General features: G+C 54.7%; 3 protein-coding genes across 5 annotated transcripts; all 3 read left to right on the top strand.

Annotated features, from left to right (window-relative positions):
* Window positions 1-1,940: 1,940 nt before the first annotated feature.
* Window positions 1,941-8,547, top strand: anapc2 (anaphase promoting complex subunit 2). Of its 2 annotated transcripts, none has more exons than XM_088904594.1 (14): window positions 1,941-2,252; window positions 3,604-3,675; window positions 3,818-4,401; window positions 4,479-4,611; window positions 4,912-5,068; window positions 5,277-5,396; window positions 5,730-5,847; window positions 5,993-6,171; window positions 6,249-6,390; window positions 6,486-6,561; window positions 6,760-6,963; window positions 7,116-7,248; window positions 7,428-7,669; window positions 8,048-8,547. In XM_088904594.1, the coding sequence occupies exons 1-14, from the start codon at window positions 1,941-1,943 to the stop codon at window positions 8,258-8,260; spliced, it is 2,685 nt and encodes an 894-aa protein (XP_088760720.1). In that variant the 3' UTR covers window positions 8,261-8,547. The 2 variants fall into 2 exon arrangements, with proteins under 2 accessions (XP_088760720.1, XP_088760719.1); XM_088904593.1 differs by lacking the exon at window positions 1,941-2,252 and adding an exon at window positions 2,274-2,775.
* Window positions 8,548-8,747: 200 nt separating this feature from the next.
* On the top strand, window positions 8,748-10,926 carry hdhd3 (haloacid dehalogenase-like hydrolase domain containing 3). 2 transcript variants are annotated; one of them, XM_088904591.1, is made up of 2 exons: window positions 8,748-8,865; window positions 10,035-10,926. In XM_088904591.1, exon 2 carries the CDS (start codon window positions 10,048-10,050, stop codon window positions 10,774-10,776), a length of 729 nt encoding a protein of 242 aa, XP_088760717.1. In that variant the 5' UTR covers window positions 8,748-8,865; window positions 10,035-10,047; the 3' UTR covers window positions 10,777-10,926. The 2 variants fall into 2 exon arrangements, with proteins under 2 accessions (XP_088760717.1, XP_088760716.1); XM_088904590.1 differs by lacking the exon at window positions 8,748-8,865 and adding an exon at window positions 9,038-9,363.
* Window positions 10,927-11,575: 649 nt separating this feature from the next.
* On the top strand, window positions 11,576-15,113 carry atp6v1g1 (ATPase H+ transporting V1 subunit G1). Its single transcript, XM_088904592.1, has 3 exons — window positions 11,576-11,757; window positions 13,228-13,328; window positions 13,978-15,113. Exons 1-3 carry the CDS (start codon window positions 11,676-11,678, stop codon window positions 14,149-14,151), a joined length of 357 nt encoding a protein of 118 aa, XP_088760718.1. The 5' UTR covers window positions 11,576-11,675; the 3' UTR covers window positions 14,152-15,113.
* Window positions 15,114-15,426: the final 313 nt, after the last annotated feature.

The raw sequence follows: 15,426 nt of genomic DNA, 5'->3' as shown, positions 1-15,426 counted from the left end.
AGCTCTGAGCCAGAGTACTCCAAGGAGTACAGGCACAGCTGCTCATTAGTGTTATTTTTTCATTAAAGAGATTGGGGGGTGTTAGTCTTTACGCATTCCAGAGGGAGCTGGAGTACATGCCCAGGAGAACACTACCCCCCATGCAAAAACAGCAGTTAGCAAGGACATGCTGGATGCCTGTAATGCAGGGTTTACCTAAGTAGTACTGGGACTTCACAAGCACCATGCAACCACAGTGTAGAGACTGCATATTGAGACTTTGCCTGATGTCTAGGATGGAGTTGGTAGGGAACAGTATTGTTCTTTTATTTGATATACTGTAGGTGTTAAGAGTGCGCAGTGTATGTAGTTGAGATATTGCGGGACGTAATGTATGTAGATGTAGTACTTAGACGTAACGGGATCCAGCACCAGTACGGCCAGCAGAGAAGTCCTCACCTTCATGTACGCGGCCTCAGTCTCAGCGATAGTGCGGTCAAAGTCGTTGCGTGAGGCCAGCTTGCGCGCCAGGCTCTCATTGACGCGGCTCAACTTCTCGGTCAGGATGCGGATGTCATTCTGGAGCCGAACCTTCTCCTCCTCTTCCTGCTGGATCTGTCTGTTCAGCTCATCCCTCTTTGCACACAGCTCCTCGATACCTGCGCAGCACAGTAACACAGCTCCTCAAGCACCATTCCAACGAGAACCTACAATGGGTTCAGTCAGTGTTTTAACAGGAGCAATTACAAGTTAACAACACGCTGAAAAAAAGGAAAATCCTTCTTCGTTTGCAGCTTGCACACTGATGCAGCTATATAGTAATAGTTTACTGTTGTGTCAATATATACACTGCTGACACTGTCCCTCAGCATGACAGCCCAGGCCTGATGGCTGCTGCTGTATTTGTGCAGTTCTACCCACCCAAAGCTCTGGGGGCTGGGGAGGTGTCGGGGAGGAAGAATCACCATCTCTGCTGGAGGAGTGGACAGTCTCTGAGGTCACACAACTGGAGGAGGAAGGGATTCTCACTCCAGCTGATCATCAGTCATTTTAATTAGAAAGAGTTAACTAAATCAGCAGAGCTGGGCGCTCCAGGCATGCCTTGGAATACAATGACATCACTTGTGTAATCCCACCTGGGATGTGACTGCAGGGCAGAATTCTGATTTATTGTTTGCCACTGAATGCACGGAAAACACATTTAATAGGATTTTTGTTCTCCTGCTTGTGATTGCAGCGCCTCCCAGCTACACACCCTATGTAAACACACAGCCCCCTTTCAAATCTCTGCCCACACCAGTACCAGTTCCTCTCACATACAGTTCAATGACAAAGACCTACTTTCAAGGGCAGATACAGTATGAGTCCAGACCTCCCTTACAGCCCACAGACACTTCACAGCAGGATCGGTCCAGAGAGTCGAGCTGAGCCCGGGAGACCACAGGACTCGAACTACCCCCAGCAGAAGACCCTCACTAATCGGATTCCCACTAACCTCCTCTAAGGCTGTCTGCACTATGCCTATTCCCGACACTAACTGCTCACTGTGAGCGCGGCCCTATGCACATCGACGGTACAACAGTTTCAACAGTAGCTTGGAAACGCTCGATTAAAAACAGAAACAATTGCATATAACACAAAAATGCTAAAATGTTCAGCTATAACAAGAAGCAATCTCCCACACATTCACGCCTCTGCATGCTCCGCTGATTTCGCATTGTGTTCAGAAACCACACAAGCCGTGCCGCTATTTGACACAGGACAGCCTGCAGCTGCAGAGGCGATAGCAAACGTATTTTGTTTCTCGATTTTAAGCAGCACCAATTGCTACCAGCTGCTTCAGCGTGCATGGATGCCGGTGTCGCATCATTTAAGGCGAGGAAGCCTGACACCACCCAGCCGAGCAGCCTGAACTGGCCGCTATGCTGGACATCAGGCTATCAAACCGTATTTGTTTCGCTATGGGTCTCAGTCTGACGGGGCGAGAGGATCTCTCCCGCCTCGGGTCACTCACACTTGACCAGCTCGTTGTTGTAGGTCTGCAGCGCCGCTCCCTGCTGGCTCATCCTGCCGGCTCGGCGGGACCCCTGCACGCACTGCCCGGGACGGGCCTCGGCTCCACCCGCCTCTTCGAGACGAATCTCCTTTGCTGGCACGCAGATGAGGCTCGGTCGCAGTGTCCACTTGTCAGTTCAGCTACCCTTTCCCCTGCTTTCCCGTTTCCCCTCCGTCTTCCCTGCGGAGCTGTTGTGCGGCGCTGCCCTCCTCTTCCGGTCAGTTTCCAGGGCAACTGCCTAGCGCAGCTAAACGGCCGCTCTGCTTCCGCCACACTCTACCCCGCTCTCTTATTTAATGCTTCTTCTTCGCCTTGCCTTTATCGTGCTTACTTGCAGTGTCGGTGATGAGCCATTTCATATCCACACGGAATGTTTACGATCTCGTTAGTAGACTTAGATTTCTGTTATTAGGGGGCATATGTAACAAAATGGTGGTGACGTCATTACAGTGCGCCGCAGCCGAGCGGGAGAGTGCGGTTGGGTAAAAAAATTGTACCCTGGTCTTATGGTTAGAAATATAACGTCTTTGTCTGCATGGGGTGTACATATTCAAGACCGTAATCTGAGGCTGTAGCTGCTTTCTGAGTGGGCAGTTCCAGGAGCTGACCAGGAAAGAGCGGCACCGGAACCACTCACGACGTGGTCCAGTCCAGTGTTATACCTAGGGTCTCGAAGGGCTCAGAACAAGAAACCTGTTACTGATCCGGCTCCAAAAATTATAAGAATCGACGCTTTTCAGGTAAGTCGGCGACGAAACAAATTTTGGCAAAGTTCAGAGTCCAAAGAAGCTTTTGCTGGAAAGACCAGGGTGCGCGGCTGTTGAAGGAGTGTCGCGCAGTGTCTTGAGCAGATTCCCTTACCTACAGTACGACACCGCAGTGTCAGATTCGTTCGGATACTTTAACATGTTAATAATATGTCAGGTGGGGAGCTGCGTCAGCATGCGTAGGCTGCAAAGGAACAAGTAATAGGTTTATTCCATGCTGAAAAAAAGAAGAAAGAGAACATAGGTGTGTCAATGTTCACACACCTGAAGAAGGCTCCACGGCCGAAACGTTGTGTTCTCTTTCTTCTTTTTTCAGCATGGAATAAACCTATTACTTGTTCCATATGTCAGTAGCTGTGGCTTATCAAAATGAGTCCCTCAATGACGTGTATCCTGGATAATGTATCAGGTTGATTTCTGGAGGACAGGCTGATGTACTATAGTAGCGTAAGTGAGAATTCATTGTCATGGAATCCCCATGTTCCAGTTAAGACGTGACAGACCTGTCACAATCCCGAGATGAGGCGTGACAGTAAGCTCTTTGGAGGCCGTGAGCACAGGACCCTGTACCTGAGGGTCCTGGGGTGTTGTGTGCGCTGTGACAGCTGGGCTTCCTCATGTTGGGTTGTGTTATAACATGGGGGGCTTCAAAGTCTCAGGCTTCAGGGGAAGGTTTGTGCCTCATTATCTGAAAGCCACCTGAAAAGAAGCCCCTTCTTTACCGGGTGGGAGGGGCCAGAACTAAAGTAGCTTTCCTGCCGTGTGAGCAGGTACTGAGCCAGCTGCTCCTCTCTCTGACAGCCCGTTCCACCTGGGGGAGCCATGGACGTGGCGCCGCTGGCCGCCGCCTGGGACAGCGTGACCTCCGTGCTGGTGAGTGGAGTCGCCCGAGGAGGGGGCAGGGCCAGGGGGCAGCACCTTTTATCCTGCTTTCCTGCTGTTTCTAACCGAGCCAGGAAGGGCATTTTTCTGCTTGAATTTTAAAAAGTCTCCCTCTTCCTTCCGCCTCCCCCAGGTGTCCCCGGGGCCAGAACCCCCCCCGGAAGAGCCCGTGTCCCAGGCCCTGGCGGTGCTGTGCTCCTGGGGGCTCGGCGGCAGTCTGGAGGCCTGGCTCCTGGAGGCCCTGCAGACGCGGCTGCAGACGGCCGTGGCCCCCGAGTTCTGGGCTGGGCTGGACCAGCCGGAGAACGGGCTGAGTGAGAGGGAGCGGGCCGCCCTGCTTCTGGGTGCCTTCCGGACTCTGCTGAGCCGCCTGGAGCCCTTCCTGAGGGGGCTGGGGCTGCTGGGGGCCTGGCAGGACGAGGGCCGGGGCGGCCTGAGCGGCCCCGGGGCGCAGGGCCTGAGGGACCGGGCCTTCGCGCTGATCCGGGCCATCCTGCTCTTCTCCCCCGGCGGGGTGCTGCAGGAGCGCGTGCTGGAGTTCTACAGCCGCACCTTCGCCGCTCACATGAGCCGCGAGGAAGGGCAGGACGGGGAACCAGAGGAGGCCGAGGGCCCCCTGGGGGACGAGGGGGGGCGGTGTCCCGGCTGCAGTATCCCCCCGGAGGAGTGCTGGTGCGAGGAGGCCCTGGAGCAGCTGAGCGAGCTGAGCCACATCCTGTGAGTGAGGGGCTGCGGCGGCGGGGGGGTGGCGGCGTGCGGAGATGCGCGGCCATGCTGACTCTGGCCCCTCTCAGCTCCAGGCTGCAGCTCCAGGAGAGAGTCAGCGCCGAGTCGGTGACGTCCATCCTGCACCAGCTGATTGAGCAGCGCATGGAGCGCCGCTGCCGGGGCGAGTACGAGAGCTCCTTCATCAGCGACTTCCAGCAGGTACTGCCCCCGTCCCTCTGACCCTCCTGCTGTGTTGCTCCTGGGGAGTTGATCATCCGCCTTGTTCACACTGAATCCCACACACGACAGGCTCAGCAGTCCTGTCTCTGTCACATAGTGAATACAAACAACAACATGAGCACGGCTCTTTATTTTCATTCAGTCTCTGCACTGTCACTACCAGTGTGGCGGGAGATGAGGCCAGGTTGTTCTTAAGGATTAGAAGAAAGGTGGGCAACGCGGATCACAGCGCGCGAGGTGTGCTGGTCCGGCTGGTCAGCCCTCTCTCCTCTCCCCCAGTGGCTGGAGCGGGTGCTGGGCTGGCTGGGCCGGGTGTTTGCCAGCGCCGGGGGGCCGGGCAGTGCCGCCTTGCAGCGATGGCGCTGCCACATGCACCAGTTCTTCTGCCGGCTGTACGTCAGCATGAGGATCGAAGAGCTGTTCAGCATCATCCGAGGTGAGACAGGAGGGCAAGGGTGGGACGAGTGTGAGAGAGCTGAGGTAGATGTGCGGAGATGGGGGGCTGTGTTTTGTGGTACTAGCTAAAACACCTAATGTCCCGTCTCCTTCCCCCTCTCTCCATCTCTTCATTTCCTTTTTCTCTCCCCATTTTTTATCCCCTCTCCCTCCCCCATCCCTCCACTCTCCTGTCGTCTCCCTGTCAGATTTCCCCGAGTCCAAACCAGCCATTGAGGACCTAAAGTTCTGCCTGGAACGGACTAATCAGAGGCAGCAGCTCCTGACGTCTCTCAAGTCCGCTCTGGAGACCCGTCTCCTTCACCCAGGTGACCCAGTGGCACTGTGAGAGGAGGAGATGAAGGAGTCGGTCACTGACAGCAGTGTTACTACCTCGTAACCCGATCTTGTTTCAGATTCTCACAGCCCACTGAGTGAAAACACCCTCTTAGTTTTCACTTCTTTCGTCTTTTAAAGTCAGGAATGAACTGTGTCGTAACATCCAGTCTAGTTCTCCTCCGGTACTTTGGATTGGCCGGTGCCGACTTCCAGCCTGTATCCAGAAGTGCTGCAGGATCAAGTCAGGTGGGCTGGAGGCCTGGGGATCCCTGTGGGGATGATTGGCCTGTCTTGAACTGGGGTGTGCCGTCTTGCCGTTACAGGTGTGCACACGTCTGACATCATCACACTGTACATCTCCGCCATCATGGCTCTGCGTGAGCTCGACCCCTCCATGGTGATCCTGCAGGTCGCCTGCGAACCCATCAGGAGATACCTCAGGTCTGTCTGTCTACACTTGTAATGATCTGCTCCTCTGTCTGTGCCCTGGGTGTGTCTGTCATAACTGTCTGTTACGGGAATTATTTTTCACTGGTCCCCAGTATGGAGATTGTTCCAGTGTGGTGATTGGGTTATTCAACCTCAGGACCCGGGAGGACACAGTGCGTCAGATTGTGGCCAGCCTAACGGGTGATGCGGAGGGCTGCAGTGACCTGGCCAATGAGCTGTCGCGTGCTGACCCTGTTACCTTGGAGACGCAGGACAGCGAGGATGAGGGCAGCGACCCCGAGGAGTGGACCCCTGACCCCATTGATGCCCTAACAGGTCAGTCTGACCCCACACATTTGACCCTTTCAGCTTCTTGATGATGACTGACCTCTTCCCTCTTCCTGCTCTGTCAGACAAAACAGGCTCCAAGCGCCGCTCGTCTGACATCATCAGCCTGCTGGTCAGTATCTACGGGAGCAAAGACCTCTTCATCAATGAGTACCGCACTGTGCTGGCCGACCGACTCCTGCACCAGCTCAACTACAACACTGCCAGGTGCTCAGCCGCACAGTGCCCGCCCCCTCCCTCTCAGAAGCGTGCTGTACGTGTGTAGTGAGGATGGCAGCTCAGTGTGTTTGTCTCTGCTGCAGGGAGATTCGCAATGTGGAGCTGCTGAAGCTGCGGTTCGGGGAGAGTCACATGCACTACTGTGAGGTCATGCTGAAGGTCAGCCTGGCGGAAACACATTCATCCCTCCTGTCTGCCACATTCCTGCTCTCACTCTTATTCCTTGAGCTAGAGGGGTTGAAAAGGCCTCCTCTAATCTTGCTTGAATTCCTTCTCTCACTCTCTCTTTCTCTTTCTCTGTCTCTGTCTCTGATTTGTTCATCATCTGTCCTACTGTATGTCGCTCCCTGTGTGCAGGATGTGGCTGACTCGCGGCGCATCAACTCCAACATCCGTGATGAAGAGGCAAAACTTCCGGAGCAAGAGCGCCCCCCGCTGGCCCTGAGCGCCATGATCCTGTCCTCTGAGTTCTGGCCGCCACTGAAGGAAGAGAAACTGGAGCTGCCCCCCATCATTACTCAGGCCATGGAGGCCTACACACACCGATACGAGAAACTGAAGGTACTGGGGCAGAGAGAGCAGGCCCACTCGCACCCATACGAGAAACTGCTGGGGCAGAGAGAGGGGTGGGAACAGTGTTTAGCTGATTGAAGGGTCTGAGAAGATTGCTAACGCTGTAGCGCTGCCTCACTGTCCTTTCTCTGTCTCTCCAGGCAATGCGGACTCTAAGCTGGAAGTCCCATCTGGGCTCCGTGACTCTGGACGTGGAGCTGGGCGACCGGACTCTGTCCAATCTGTCTGTGTCCCCTGTGCACGCAGCCATCATACTGCACTTCCAGGACAAGAGTGAGTGTCTTTTTTCCCCTCTGCCTGTCCTCCTCTCCGATTCCCTTGTGTCCTGACCTTCTGTCTCTCCCGTCCTCCATCCGGGTCCTGAGATGTCTCGGTCTGCCTGTGCGTCGACCAGCTTCCTCTGCCTCTGCCTAACCCTTACCCCCCACACTTGCTCTCCCTGCCTCCCTCAGGCTCCTGGACGCTCGAGGAGCTCAGTGGCGCCCTCAGCCTGCCGAGTGGGGTGGTGCGCAGGAAGCTGGCGCTGTGGCAGCAGCAGGGGGTCGTGCGGGAGGAGGGCGCAGGGCTGTTCACTGTGGCGGAGGGCGGCGCTGCGTGGGAGCGGCCGGAGAGGGGCGTGGTGCTGATCGACAGCGACGAGGAGGGCGACTCCAACACCGCCACGCAGTCTGAGCAGAGGGAGGAGAAACTGCAGGTAAGCGACTCAGACCTCCTCCCCTCTCCTCAGAGTCTGACGCAGACCAGGTCAGACAGAAACTCCGAAGCCAAGCTGCACTTCACAGTGTTGTTCTGTTTTGTACAATAACTGCTACTGGGCATCTCTGCAGGAAGTAGGATACATCCTTGCAGAGCAGGTGCTTTGTTGACATCAGAAACATCTGAAGAATCTATACAGTAATTAGAAGAAAAAAAGGCTTCCCTGTGTTGGGGAGCAGTGAGATGTGTCCTGTGTCTCTCTCTGTCTCTGTCCTGTGTTGGGGAGCAGTGAGATGTGTCCTGTGTTGGGGAGCAGTGAGATGTACCCTGCTGGCTCTCTCCAGTTTCAGTGCCTCGCTCTCGCTCTCTCCCCCAGCTGTTCTGGGCCTACATCCAGGCCATGCTCACCAACCTGGAGACGATGACCCTGGAGAGGATACACAGCATGCTGAGGATGTTCGTCACCATGGGTCCCGTCGTCACGGAGATGGACGTGCAAGAGCTGCAGGCCTTCCTGCAAAGGAAAGTCAAAGACCATCAGCTGATCTGCTCAGGAGGCGTGTACAGACTTCCGAAATCACCACACTGACAGGCAGGGCTGGAAGAGAGAGCAGTCTGTCATCATCTTACTGAGCAAGAGAGGGGGAGATGGTGAGAGGTCGGGGTGCAGTTTGGCCATACTACTGTGTAAATAGAGAAAACAGGACAACTCAAGTCCCCTGAAAGACAGAGACATTCTTGTGTTCAGGTTAGGGCTGGAACCTGGAGACCTGTACTACAGAAACAGTAGCTAGTGCAGCCAGTGAGCAAGAGATTTGTGGACATGAATTGTATGACGTAACAAGTTTAATAAAGAATGGCGTGGACAAAAACTAATTCTGCGAGTGTTCAGGGAATCCGAACTTTAACTCATTGGTTCAGCCCTCTGCTGGTGTGAAGTGTTACAGGCCTGAAACAGTGGCTGTCTTATTGGTAAGTACGCGGATCTGTGCTGCAGAATTACCGCCCCGGGGAAGCCCCACTGTGGTGAGATGGCGGTAGTGCACCGTATCTGCGCGCCTCCGGGACTTCGAAAGGTGAGGCGTTATATAGGTAATATGCAAAGGAACAAGTAATAGGTTTATTCCCTGCTGAAAAGAGAAGAAAGAAAGCACAACGTTTCTGCCGTGGAGCCTTCTTCAGGTGCTGACGCAGGTAAACTGCAACCGCCCCTCAAAAGTTATGATATTTGCGTTTGTTCATGAAGAATAAAGGCATAGGTGGAGGCAAACACTCTTGCCGATAAAAATAACTGGTTGTTAGCTGAAAAAACGGTTTACTAAAAACACTAGCCGTCAAAAGAGAAGCAGTTGTCACAGGCTCCATCGCTAAATCTAAACTGAACAGCAGGAAAGAAGAGACTACGGTTATCTTGTAGCGGAACTATTGTTCAACGCCTGTGGTTGCCGGTACGGAGCTGATTTCGAATCGGACTGTAGAAAGTTACCTTCGAAGGGGCCGTAAAAACTGATAATATGTATAATTCACGATAAAGGGAGAATCGTATCTGAGTGCCTGTGGTCTGGGGGCCCAGGGTCGTGGTCCTACAGTATATCAGAAATTTGAATAGGAAATAAACCAGTTGCCGACTGCGACTTTGGGAACCGGTTTCTCCACTCTCCCGGCCGTAACAGCTCTGTTGCTACAGTACAGGTAGGGCTGGCATACATCTCTGTGGCGTCAAAGTGTACCGAGCTGTGTGTCTCAGGAGGGCTGTGCTGTGCTGTGCTGTGCTGTGCTGTGCAGGACTGGGCTGTGTGTCTCAGGAGGGCTGTGCTGTGCAGGACTGGGCTGTGTGTCTCAGGAGGGCTGTGCTGTGCTGTGCTCTGTGTCTCAGGGGGGCTGTGCTGTGCTGTACCGTGCTCTGTGTCTCAGGGCGGCTGTGCTGTGCTGTGCTGTGTGTCTCAGGAGGGCTGTGCTGTGCTGTGCTGTGTGTCTCAGGAGGGCTGTGCTGTGCTGTACTGTGTGTCTCAGGGGGGCTGTGCTGTGCTGTGCTCTGTGTCTCAGGAGGGCTGTGCTGTGCTGTGCTCTGTGTCTCAGGAGGGCTGTGCTGTGCTGTACTGTGTGTCTCAGGAGGGCTGTGCTGTGCTGTGCTGTGTGTCTCAGGAGGGCTGTGCTGTGCTGTGCTGTACCGTGCTCTGTGTCTCAGGGAGGCTGTGCTGTGCTCTGTGTCTCAGGGGGGCTGTGCTGTACTGTGTGTCTCAGGGGGGCTGTGCTGTGCTGTGCTGTACCGTGCTCTGTGTCTCAGGAGGGCTGTGCTGTGCTGTACTGTGTGTCTCAGGAGGGCTGTGCTGTATCGTGCCTCTCTGTTCTTTGTCCTGCAGGCAGTGGCGCGCGATGCGGGTGCGCTGGGTGACCTGGGACGTGAAGGACACTCTGCTGCGAGTGCGCTGCTCGGTGGGGGAGCAGTACTGCAGCGCGGCGCGGCGGCACGGCCTCACGCTGGACCCTGCCGCGGTGGAGTCTGCCTTCCGCCAGGCCTACCGGCAGCAGGAGAGCCGCTACCCCAACTACGGGCACGGCCAGGGGCTGTCCTCGCGGGCGTGGTGGGGCGCGGTGGTGCAGGAGACCTTCTCCCGCTGTGGGGTGGCGGAGGGGCAGACGCTGGCGCGCCTGGCAGAGCAGCTCTACGCCGGGTTCAGCGGCGCCGCCAACTGGGAGGTGTTCGCCGACTCTGAGAGCGCGCTGCGGCGCTGCCAGGCGCTCGGCCTGCGGCTGGCCGTGGTCTCCAACTTCGACGGGCGCCTGGAGGCCGTGCTGCGGAGCTGCGGGCTGCGCGGGCACTTCCAGTTTGTGGTGACCTCCGAGAGTGCCGGCGCCGCCAAGCCCGACCCGCGCATCTTCCTGCGGGCGCTGGAGCTGAGCGGGGAGCGCGAGCCGGCCGCGCTGGCGCACGTCGGGGATCATCACCTGAACGACTACCTGGCGGCCCAAGCCGTGGGCATGCGCAGCTTCCTGCTGGAGCGGGGGGGCGGGGCGGCGGAGGGGGGGCTGCCGGTGCCCCCCCAGCACCGGCTGCGCTCCCTGGACGAGCTGCCAGCCCTCCTGCAGCAGGACCAGGACTGAGTGGGCCGGCGGGTCACCTCTGCACAAGGGTTTGAACTGGAGAGCTCTGGAAAACCTCCACTTCACAAATAAAAAGCACTGAATCTCAGCCCCTGCCTGACTCACCCCTGCTGACAAGAAGCTGTTTCTTCTGATCTTTTTCTTTCTGCTTTTCCCTTGTTCAGAATAGAACGAACAGTGGGTCTGGTTATAGAGACTGGGGAGGGTGGTTATTCTGTGTCCAGAACAGCTGGCTGCTATTCCAGTCTGGGAGTGTGTCTCCAGCTCTGTGCTGTTGTCCTGTATTGACCTACAGATCTCCACCCTGTAGAAGCTGGTCTGCTCAACACTCCTGGTGTTTACCAGGAGCTGAAACTGCTCTGTGACACGTAAAACCATGTAAAACAACTAAGTGCATAGTTCAGGCTATAGGCCATCCTTCTGACCAGGCCTCTGCTTCGTCGTTATTCACCCTTCTGCACATGAGGATCTTGCCCACGTCTCCTGGGGCACAGTTGATGAACTGGTCACAGGGTGCTGCTGTGGACCTTCAGGTGTGGTCTAAATGACAAAGGGCTGCAGTTTGAAATGAGAAAAGCCCAGTTTTCACAGATCTTAGTGCACCAGTGTGTTTAACGTGGTTTGGGACAGGGTTCGTCTGTGCTTTAATAATAGTCAAACACTAGAGTGAGTCACTGTCAAGCTGTCTAGTGCTGATGGGACGTGTTAGTGGAAAAACGCAGCAGTTCGGTGACGAGTGACGCATGCCGGGAAATTTTGACGCAACGCGGGGTCACGTGAGGAGCCCTGGGTCAGCTGACTCCCTTCCCTGCGCCGCAGTCGCTCAGACACAGCAGCTGCAACACGGACCCTGTTCACTCCGGCTCTCCGTCTGCTGCACACCGCTGTCCTCTCCAGTCATGGCCAGCCAGTCTCAGGGCATCCAGCAGCTGCTCCAGGCCGAGAAACGGGCGGCAGAGAAGGTCGCCGAGGCCCGCAAACGTGAGTGAAATCCGGAGAACATGAGACATCGGGGTGGGCAGAGACGGTCTGGGAAAGACCGGAGTTCGCAGGCCCGACCCGAGCGGCGCTGAGCAGTGACAGCGAAGTATTACATTAAATTCAGATTACTGGCAACGTTACCGGTATTGGACCGGTAACAGCTACATCTCCCGTTAGAGTGTGAATATATTGTTAAACACGAGAAAGGACAGTGTAGGTATTCAAATACTGGTGCAGGTTAGTAGTCGCCCGGTCATAAATTCTCATTGAGATCGGTGACGGATGTTAGTAACTGTGTAGTGATGCTGTGATCTGACGAGAACGGGTTATAAATGAGGTCCAAGGTCACCGGATCTCCGGAGTGAGACCCTGGGCTATTATGTAAATATTCTGATCAGTTTAGCAGCTGTAGAGCTATTCGGGGACTATTAACACGAGTCGTTCAGTCGTTGGAGTCAGATGTTAAAGCCAGCGCATTTCCAAGCGGTAACTCCGGAGCAGAAGCAGTTCCGAATCCAGCCCGGAGCCGCGATGTTTTTCGGTAGTCTAAGATTGTTTTATCCAGTAAAGACACCGACTGTACAGTGGAAACATCTAAACTGGGCTGTTTCTGCTCCTAAAAAAAAAAAGCGATGTCATGGCTTTATTGCAGAGCGGACGGTGCTGGGAGTAAAACTGGTGTACAGGCGCTTCCTCTTGGCCGGAAGGCGTGTGATCTAGAATCTGGCTTAGGGGCCACGTTTCAGTCTTGCAGCGAGGCTCAACCCTGAGATCTGATAACGCCGGTCTGGGAGAACCAGAACACAAAGATTGCCTTTCTTACTGGGCTGAATGGACAGTGATGCGTTCAGGTTAGACAGAATTGATTATGAAGGAATCTTTCAGCAAGAACAGCTGGCGTTTCTCTCGGCAGCACATCTCTGCGCCCTGTCGCCAGGTCACCCCTGTCTCTTCTTGTGTCTGTCTCAGCCTTCTGCTCCATCTGCTCCGTCCATTCTCCCCTCTCCCTCCTAGCCTCTCTCGTTAGAAAGCGCAGTTTCTTCTCCAGACCAGCAGTTTGCCGTCACTGTGCAAGTGGCTCTTTTTCCAGTTCCTCTTTGTGCTGAGGCGCTTGGCAGTGGTTACTCAGGCAAGGCAACGCGTTTCCACCCTGGTCAGGTTCTCCCCAGCTGCTGGCGGCTGACCAAGGAAGAGGCCATGTGTTTGTGTGTATACAGGTGCTGTTTGGAGTCCAAATATCTGCAGGGCCAGATTTGCTCAAAAACAGAAACAAAGTGTCAAAGATCTGGCCTGTGGTGTTGACAAGCACAGCACCTGTGTCAGGGAGCAGCTCAGACTGCCCTCTGAAGGGATACTCTGCAGCTTGTTGTTATAACGGCTTTTTCTCAGTATACATGTCCAGTGGCTTGATAAAAGTGTGAGTCCGGTGAGCAGCTGCGCAGTGAAGTAACCCAGCCTGCCCCTCCCCAGGGAAGAACCGGCGTCTGAAGCAGGCGAAGGAGGAGGCGCAGGCCGAGATCGAGCAGTACCGCCTGCAGAGGGAGAAGGAGTTCAAGACCAAGGAGGCCGCGGTATGACTGAGGCTCCTCGCGGCGGGGTTCCCCTCAGCCCTGCTCCTGGGGTACCCCAGAGCCGTCGTCTATCCAGTCTGGCTCTCAGTTGCCCAACAGAGCTGCTGAGTTAGACGCCCTCAAAAACAGTTGGAGGTTTTAGTTTCTGCAGATTTCAGTAAAATTTCTTTAGATTTGCCAGACTTTAGGCCATGAGAACGGAAGTAATGAAGCAAACTGCTGGTTCATTTCTGGGCTCAAGTGAGCAGGAATGAACACTAGAGGGCTCTGGGTATCCCAAGGCAGGACTGAGGAGTTTTGTTTTGGGGTTTCTGTTGGTGAAGTACCCCTGCCCCCAGCACTCCTGCACCCCCACATCAGGAGTAGCAGATGATGGAGCACCGCATGACCTTGTGCTCTTAAAGTCTGTCAGAACACAGACTGCAAAGAAAGTAGCAGAACAGGAAAAAGAAAAAAAAAGTATTTTAGCTGTCGTGTCATCTTCTATGTACCTCATGAAGTTTTAGTGCTAAAACATTTATTACATTTTCCTTTTCGCCGTCATATTAACATCTTCGGGTTCCTTTGTGCAAACTGCCAGCTTGTCAAAACAGCTGCACCTCCCAGTGGCAGTACAGACCGCCTCACCTCATGTCCCTCTGTCTCCCAGGCCCTGGGATCCCACGGGAACTCGGCGGTGGAGGTGGACAAGGAGACTCTGGACAAAATGCAGAAGATCCAGAACAGCTACCAGCAGAACCGTGAAGCTGTGCTGGCCAGCCTGCTCTCGCTGGTGTGCGAGATCAAGCCTGAAATTCATACCAACTACCGCATCAACGGCTAGTGCCCTAGCCCAGGGGCTCCTCCTGGCCTGGTCCGGCCCAGACCAGCACTGCACTGATGCCAGGACAGACACTGCCGTCGGGATGGCCTGACCGCTTCCATAGCGCAGCAGTCTGAGCCCGTCCGGGCTGCACCAGCCTCGGGGCTCCCTCTGCCCCAGCTGCAGCAATTTGCTTAGGCCTGTGGGGCTACAGTAACGTCCACTCGACTACTTTTCACACAGAGGAAGTGCAAATTGCAGCACAGTAGCAAGATCAAAACGGACTCCACAGGAGTATCGGCTTCTGTTTCAGTGGGGAGCTCTGTACAGAGCCCAGCTGCTGGTGAAATCGGGACGCGCTCAGACTGCTGTGCCCTGGGAGACTGATGGCCATCCAAGCCCTGGGCCTCGTAGCTGTGTAGAATCATTAGGGTGGGTGTTAGTATGTTATTAATATCTGTGTGTGTGTGCTTGTTCTGTCGCAGAAAGTGCTGTCATTTTTATTTCATATATATATATAAAAAAGTTGTTTATTTCATTGTTTTCATCAACATAAAACTCAAAAGAGATCCTGATCCTTAATGCTGTTGTCCACATGAGTGGAGTGAGACGGTTCAGATTTGTGCTCTCCGCGTACAGCACCTCTGTTCGAACCCGAACCTCCTGTCCCCTGTGATCCGGGGAGCTCTGTCTGCAGCCCCTCCAAGCTGCTCTTTCACCCAACCTCAGCGCCACCAGCACCCTGGGAATTAAGGAGCTGCAACGCTCCACGACACTCGCCGTCAGGAAGAAGAGAGTTTAGCGCTCTCGCGCACAGGAAGAGCAGGGCCTGCGGGAGATGGCCAGTGGTATGGGGGGGTGGCTGTGTTGTTTTGTGCTCTGTGCAGTTTATGTGCTCTTTACAATCTGCTGTAAAAAATACAGGTTCTACCTTTTGATTTTTGGTCCTGTTACTCCTTAAATAAAATGATTATTTAAAACGATCCTTATGTGTCTCCTTAAGCATTCCTGTTTCTTGTGTGAGAGATGTGACCTCTCAATAAGTTAGTAAATAACCCGGAGACACAGACAGACCGCCCGCGAATGGGGACAAATCGTTACGAGGTAACGTTGAAGTTTCTCAGCAAACACTAGGGATTCTGACACAAGAGGCAAGGAGTCGTCGTGATGTTCTTCAACACCAGTTAAATATACCCTGCAGCATTGTACCATAATCATAATGACGCCCTACAGAGCCCTCTTTCTCCAAACCCCTGTCTGCCCCCGCCCTCTCGCCAGGCTCGCAGGAGGTCGAGA

This window comes from Atractosteus spatula, chromosome 23, assembly GCF_055471065.1.
Source record: "Atractosteus spatula isolate fAtrSpa1 chromosome 23, fAtrSpa1.hap1, whole genome shotgun sequence".
Classification (NCBI taxonomy): domain Eukaryota; kingdom Metazoa; phylum Chordata; class Actinopteri; order Semionotiformes; family Lepisosteidae; genus Atractosteus; species Atractosteus spatula.
Note: the sequence above shows the minus strand (reverse complement) of the source record. Positions and strands in the feature narration are given on the sequence as shown.